The sequence below is a fragment of the Hipposideros armiger genome, unplaced genomic scaffold (genome assembly GCF_001890085.2).
Source record: "Hipposideros armiger isolate ML-2016 unplaced genomic scaffold, ASM189008v1 scaffold_12, whole genome shotgun sequence".
Lineage (NCBI taxonomy): Eukaryota > Metazoa > Chordata > Mammalia > Chiroptera > Hipposideridae > Hipposideros > Hipposideros armiger.
Window position 1 is genome coordinate 6,380,126 of NW_017731362.1, and position 8,066 is coordinate 6,388,191.

The following is an 8,066-nucleotide window of genomic DNA, read 5'->3' on the forward strand; positions in this document are numbered from 1 at the left end:
CGTGATGCATTTTTGCAATGAAAAACATAGAAAAAATACGTCATGACTTTTCTGACAACCCAATAGTTGGTCAGTGGAAAGAGACCTTAACTAAAAATAAAAAGACCCGCCACTGCTACTGCCCAGCCATGGAAACTTGTTCAAGACTCTGAGCCTCAACTTCCTTATTTCTAAAACAGAGAGATTGGATCTAATAGTCTCCAAGTTCCAACACTTATTAAAAAATCTTTTTTCCTGTAAAGCAGAGCACAAACTTGATTCTTTGATCAAGGAATGGAGAAGGGTGAGCTCATGTTCTAATGGCACCGTCTAACATTCTTTAACTCTAAAAACTATATTTTCAATCCTAAAATATTTCAAGATATGATAACTAAACACTTTCCAAACAATTCTAAAAGGGTACCCAACTAGCATAGTGACTTACTTCAAAGATTTGACACTTATCTCAAATCCTCTTATCAGCAATGAATTTTTGCAGCAACAGTATTCAGCATGCTATAGCCATGGAAACTTGCTGATATAAAGTAGCAATATAAGATGTTTTAATCAGTAGTAAATTTAAGGATGAAGCAAAGAGAGCTGCAAAACCATAAAGTCCCAGAATGCAAAACCAATTATAATATATATTCAAATGATTACTGTGGGGTTTAATATGTAAATTATTGTTCAGTTTAATATAAAATATTGCAAATTCAAGCTACATTTTATCCATAACCTTAAAATTTTATCCTTAATACCTAGATGCTATCTGTCTATATAGTATGGTCTTCATTTTCGATTTTACATCCTCTTCTGTCTTTTAGTTCAGCAAGATTTTATGTCATAAAAAAAAACACTAAGACAGTTTTCTTTTTCCTCTTTGATGTTAAAAAGGTGGTGGTGGGGGTAGAATACAAGAGAAGCTATTCAGTGAGCATTACAGCAGGGTATATACTGTATTTTACAAGTCGAAGATCTGAGGTCAAATATTCAATTTTCCATTTACTGATGTTGACAGGTAGCTAACTTCTGGGCCTCAGTTTCACCATCTGTTAAATGCACACATTACCTTTGTCTTATACATAAAGCACTTAGCACAATGCCTGGCACACGTAAGTGGTCAAAAATTGTAGCCATTATTGTTATTACCAGGAATTCCTTCAAATATATACTTAATTATATTGAGATAATAAGCAAAGAACAGGAGGAAAGCACAATAAGATATGAGTAGAAAAGGGGGTTACGTCAAGCCACTTCCTTGTTTATTCAACCCCCACTTGTAGCTGAGCAGGTACTTCTGGCACCTGGGGCACTAGCCTGCCTACCCACCCAAAGCAGCTCTCACCGAGGTGGCCAGGTGGGTGGTGACACCCTGTTGTTCCTGCTTGCTCCCTTTGTTCAGAGGCAAACGGATTCCAGGCAATGTGCTGGGATCTAGCAGGTGGGCCAAAGCCCCCAGAGAGAGAGCTCTCACCTGCCCTTGAAAGTGGAGGGGGACATAAACAACGGCACTTCCTGGCTCCTCTGGTCCTGGAGAGTTCCCACATCTCCCCGAGGGTTCCCTCAGCCCCCGGCCTTCTCTGTTTGGTCTCTTTCTCCTGTTTGTTGCCAGAAGCTGTTCATTCAATGCTCAGTTGTCTCATAGGAATAATTGCTACCTATATACAAGTATATTTGATTTTGCTCTTGGGAGGGGCAGTTCAGCATCCTCCTGTTCTGCTGCCATCTTGGACCTTGTCTTCTCTTTGAAGAAGTTGAAGTTCTCACTGCGTTCATCCCTTCTTCTCCTGAGTTTGGTGAGCATCTTTATGACCATTACTTTTACTACTCTTTATTGGATAAATTACGTATCTCTATTTCACAAGGTATTTTTTTCCGGTGGCTTAATTTTTTTTTGTTTTAATTTGAAACATATGTCTTTTTCTCTTATTTTGCTTGACTTTCTATGATTGTTTCTATGTATTAGGCAAAATAGTTCTCTGTCCCAGGTTTGAAGGAGTGACCCTGTGCAGGAGATAAAACTTATCACTTAAGTTTGCCCTACTTCTTGGTTGTCTCTCGAATACTCTATTTCAGAGTTGTGCAACCTGGACATGTAATTCACCCCGGCACCAGAGCCTGGCATTCAAGGCTGTTCCTTGTGTGGGCTGTGAATACATGCTGGCTTTGGTGGGGCTGCAGGAGCAGGCCAGGTGGGTCTGCTCACCTACTGCCTCAGGAGGGGGTCCTCATGGGAGTGGGGCTGCTCACCTGCCTCCACTAGCATGTTAGAGTGCAAAAATGGCACCCATCAGTGCCGGTGCTAGCAGTGCAGAAAGAGAATATAGACATGGCCCCAACCAGCACTTACATCCCTGGAAAGAGTCTTAAGAGATTTCTGCCCATCTGGCAGAAGCTGTAAGGTAAGCAAATGAATCTTTCACATATGACTTAGGCTCTTTTCAAACTTTTGCTTCTGGGTCGTAGGCTGAGTCTATGTGTAAGACCTTTAAGAGCAGAATACCTTTTTCTTATAGCCCTGTGGTTCTCCTGGATGTAAGCCTGGTTGGCTTTCAGAGTCAGACATTTTGGGGACTGCTGTCTCTCCTGTGCAGGTCCAAGGGTTGAGGTGACTGATGTGGAACACAAACCCCTTGCTCCTCAGTAAAGAAGCTCAGGGGTTTTTTTGTTTGTTTGTTCTTAGATCCCTCCCCATTGTGAGTGGCTGTGCCAGGGGTGGGGTTTTGGGTGAGAGTGTGTCTGCCTCTCCTGCCGATCTCACTGTGGCCCTTCCTTCCTTTATTGTGTATGAACTAACAGGGACACAGTGACCAATCCCCAACAGACTTTGAAAGAAGTTATCTAATTGGTCACTGATGATACATACCTGTTATTTACATAGTGATTTGTGGACTAAAAAACTAGCAGCAAAGTTTTTGCTTTATGCAATGATACATATTTAATGTATCATGATAACTGAAATTTGAATGTGTTGTTGGGAGACGGGTGTAATTGAACTAAACTGTGGAAGCTGGATCTGCTATTATCAACACCATGTGAGGGCTGCTTGCATATGTAATCAATGGCTAACTATAAATTGGTCTTTTACTATATATCAAAAGAATATTACAAGTTTATTGTATGAATTAGAGATAAGTATGGGTTATTAATATTAATCGAGATTTCCTGCCATTAGGAAATGTAGTTAGGAAGAAAAATTCTGCATAATTAACTACAAAACAAGGCATAATGTGGACGCTGTGTTAAATGCCCGTGAAAGCACAAACTTGGAGTTCTAAAGAAACAATCATGAATAACATGACGATTAAGCAATAATTGCAATAATGATAAACCCTTTTAAACCAGTTGATTCTACTCTATTATGTTGCTAATTGCACTCTTTTAGGGTTGTGCCACATTAAGCAGTCAGTTCCCAAGACTATGTTTGACTTGATTGAGCAGTAAATTTCACATTTTGTCTTAGAAAAAGAAATGTGCATTTTGAGAGCCTAGTAAATGTTTCCACCCAGGAGGTTTCCCAAAAGTGTTCAAGCACTGAGTACATAAGTACAATTTTTAATGTTTTTTTTCCTTCCTAATGCAACTGTCCAAGTCTCTTTAAATGACACAAACACACAGAATATACGTAAGTGGAAGACTACAGAAAAGCACTTTGGAAAGGGGGAAAACTTACCTCTATGCATTTAAAGAGCACCTTTTAAAAGGTTTTAGCCACATTACTTTAGCTGTTATTTGTTTTAAAACAGTGTAAGATTTTCCTTTCATAACTAAAGGCACCAAACAGAAGCTCACATATTTTCCTAATTAGAATTTTATATTTTCTACCATAGAAATCTCTCAAAGTCTATAACAACGCAATTAAAGCTTTTAAATTACCTTGGTGATCAGAAATTCAGATGAAGAAATGGCACCTCCTGGTGAGTGCTTTGATGGAAAGCTCTTCTCATTTACAAATACAGTAAAACCTTGGAATACGAGCAACTTGGTTTGCAAGCATTGCGCAAGATGAGCGAACATTTCTAATACATTTTAACTTGGTAAACAAGCGATGTCTTGCAATATGAATAGTTTGTTTCTGGAATGAATTATACTCGCAAACCAAGGTATTACTGTATATTATATCACTAACTGGCCTGACCATTATTTCTTGATGTTCACTCTAGCAGAAACTAGCTATTACTACATTAGGTCACACAGTAATACATATAAGAACAGCCATTAAAGTTTTAACCACAAACCCAGGACTGAGCAGGTTCTGATCCTTAGTAAAACAACACAGACAGATATGCAACCTGGATGCATTTTCAGGGATGCTGAGAGGCCTTTCTCATTAGCTCTGATTTCAATAGATTTCAATAAGAGTGAAACAAATAAGAAACCTTTATTAACCAAGAAAACACATTTCACCAGATTCATGCTTCACGAAAGGCTTTACATAGTAGAGGGGAGGAGTTTTCCATATTAAACATATGAAGATTCTAAACATCTGCCATCAAAATTCTACTCAACCCAGAAAGTCTCAGGTAAGAAAGCAGGAAATCCAAAGCTGTTGGGAACAACTCCAGTCATTGTCTTGTGTCTTTGAGCTGGATAACCAGAACATCCATAGATTTTTTTCATAATTTTTATATGTAGGCATTATGCATGAATCTTCAAGGGATTTAATAACTTCAAAACATTCTCTTATTAAAAATTGAATTATTATCATCATAAACTTGGATCCATTTACTAGATTGCTGTTATATATGGGCTATAACAGCTATTATATAGCAAGGTACAAAATAGTCTGCATTTTAAAAAATTATCTCTTTTTAGCTTCACCACAATGCTGCCAGGTAGGTGCTTATAAAAATAAGGAAATGAAAGTTCATGGTGTTTTAATGAGTGGCTGAGATGATATTCATAATCAGAGTAGACTGACTCCATTGCCCAGAGTTTTCATACTATGTTACAGTGTTGAGAAAATCAAGAATCTAATTATAGATTACTATAAAATACTTCCATTAAAAAAATTCTATAAATAGAGTTATTTGGACAGGGCTTCATAGGATAATGGATGAAGGATGTTCCAAACATGTTGTTTGTCTTGATGAAAACATGAAGAAAGTTTTAAAGAATCAGGCTAAAGATAGCAGAAAAGACCAGCATCACAGATAAAGTAAAAGGTAATCAGAAGCATCCTAGTGAAGGGCTGGTTTTTAGGACTTGATTCATGGTATAATTAGATATAAGTATGATGCTCTGAGGGAGAGAATGGAGTGATGAGAGTGATGCTCTGAGGGAGAGAATGGAGTGATGAGAGTGATGTGTCTTTTACACAAATGGCATGCATTTTTTCTAACGGTAAAGCTGACTATGCCACTCAGGGCCAAAAACTTAAGAGACTTCTCAGGACCTGTAGGATAATGTCTAAAGACTTTGAAATGGTATTCAAGGTACCACCATCTTCTCTAACATTTCTTCTTGCTACTCCCTCATCTGTGCTCCATCCACACTGAACTACTTGTAGTTTCCAGGACATGCCACCCTGTTTTATGTATCCACGTGTGTCCATGCCATTTCCTCTGCTTCTTTTGTTTAAAAGATGAACTCTAATTCCGCCTTCGATGGCCTTCTTCAGCGTTTTCTCCTTTGTGAAGTCTATAATGATAAAAGTTGAGAAGTAGTGAGTGTCTACATTGTAAGCCCTGCCCTCCCCACCCCCAACATTGGTTCATTGTTCCACAAAACCTAAGAGAATTGGAAGATACCAAAAGCATCTCCAAGTTATGAACAATTGGAAGATACCAAAAGCATCTCCAAGTTATGAACAAATTGAAGATGTTAACTCAATAAACCAGTGCCCCAGTAAAAATCAAACGGCACATCCAAATTAAGATTATTTGACAAAGATTTAATAAAGAGACTACATACAAAAGTATGGGCAGGCTATAAAAAAGACAGAATAGTAAACCAACCTTCCTTAAACAATAGTGACAAAGGGAGGAAGAAGCTACTGGAACCAGGAGAGACTCTCACCTGATGAGGAACACACTTTCTACTGCCTCCATGCCTCCCTTGCTGATATCACAGCCCAGGTCCATACCATATTAGTGACTTGCACTGTTAGAAAGTTATTCAGGTTTTAAGACCTTGTCCTGTTCACCTTAAAGCAGTAATCACTTACTGGATTCAAAGCTCCCTTCTCTCTCTACGAGCAGGTAAAATGGTGACTCTAGGAGCAGGAGGAGAAAGGTGTGGGCTTCTCTCATGCGTACCTTCCCTCTTTCTCTTCGTTGGAGTTTCCCTGGTGTGTGAGAAGGAAGGAGAGAGAGGAAAGAGACATGACTCATTATTTAAGCTTCAGTGGTGAACATTAGTGGTCATTATTCACTTAGGGGGCATTGTCTATTTGAGTAGTGTTAGGGTTATTCAACTCCATTGTCTTTGGGGAAATAGAAGCTAGAAAGAGCTGGCTGGTGCGAGACTCATTTCCCAATAGCTCCTCGGGGGCATTGACAGATGCCAAGACTTATTCCAGCTACACCTCACCTGGCACTGGCATGCCACATGCCTCTCAGGAGCCTGCCTCCTTGCTCCATCTGTGACAATCCCTGACAAGACCATAGCCATAATAAGACCATAGCCATAATCAATCTTTCCTCCCTTGTCCACAGCCCTGGAACTTCAAACCCATTCAGGAACCATCCTCCATACTTCTTAGCAACCATAGATCGAAGGAGGTTGTCCTGGTACACTCTGTGGCTAGCTGCTCCCCACTTGGCCAAGCTCGGGTCATGTTATCTGCCAACGAGGCAACCAATTCAAAAATGAAATGCCATCTTGCCGGCACTTCCAGAGTTTAGGAGTATTTCTCCTGGAGTTTTCTTCCCTTCACCTTTTCCACTGGAGCAAAGAATGCCCATTTGCTAATGCCCAAAGTGATGACTGTTTTCAATCCTTTTATTATCAAATGGCTGGGGTAAAGGGAGAGGGGTCCTTGTGGTGAACAGGTTCTTCTCAGCAGGTCCTGTCAAGATGTTCTGAGGTGAGTAATTGGAAGTATCTTAGAACCCTCTATTTTCAGATTTAGTAATTAGCCATGTACCATAGAAAAATAAGATTCTTGTTACCTCATATATTACATATGAGAGTGTAAATTGTTAAAATCACTTTAAGGCAAAATTAAAATCCCAAATTGACAAAGTTTACTTCTAGAAATTGTACTATAGATAAACATGCAAATGTAAAAAGTAATTATTCATTATAGTTTGTGTATAATAGCAAGGGATTGGAAACCATTGAAATATAGTTAAAATTGGTAAAAATATGGTATATTCATATAATGGAATAAAGGCCAGACATTATTTTAGATGTTTTAATTATTTGTAAACAGCTCAGTGATTTATTTTTACTCAAATACTCATTGAACATTTACTTTGTAGTTAGCCCTGTGATATTCCAGGCTATATTAAAGAATGAGGGATAGCTTTAGATATGCTAAAATGGAATGATTTTCATAATATATATTTTGGGTGAAAAGGTAAATGATAGTTAAAGCATGTGCTTCTAATTGTGGAACAATGTGTATGTTCATACATGTGTATCTGCTAAGAAGTTGTTATTATCCCTGTTTTATAAATGAGAAAACAGATTTGAGAATACAGCAAATTCTGATCACAGAACCAGCTGTGACATAACTGTGGTTTGAATTATGCCATCAGTAGACCTTATCAATATGTCATAGAACTTACTGCCCTTCATCGCAGCAATATGCTTATACATTAATCTATTGTGGGCTTCAGGAGGGCAGGTGCTCTACAAAGCCATCTTTGTACATAAACAATAAATAGAGCTTTATTAAGTGCCTAGTCCAGCAACTGCAAGTTCTTTTTAACAATAATAATACACAGTGTCTAATGCTATCTGATATTTTAGCTCAGTGGACGGAATATGAGTATACCCAAGTCCAACCTGTATAGCAAATTTAATTGGTGAACATTTATCAATACCTCTTATGTGATATTAATGAAGAGAACCATTCATTTCTGGGAAGGAATACTTTACAGTCCCTTAGTGCAGAGAATGTAGATGTCTATTGTTAAGTA

The 8,066-nt window shown here is 38.4% G+C and overlaps 1 protein-coding gene across 1 annotated transcript in view; it reads left to right on the top strand.

Annotated features, from left to right (window-relative positions):
* UNC13C (unc-13 homolog C) overlaps positions 1–8,066 on the top strand; it is a 565,880-nt gene that overhangs the window by 551,130 nt on the left and 6,684 nt on the right. The window contains exon 28 of the mRNA XM_019664136.1: positions 3,365–3,419. Coding sequence (XP_019519681.1) covers positions 3,365–3,419 — 55 coding nt within the window. The remainder of the gene's footprint in view (positions 1–3,364; positions 3,420–8,066) is intronic.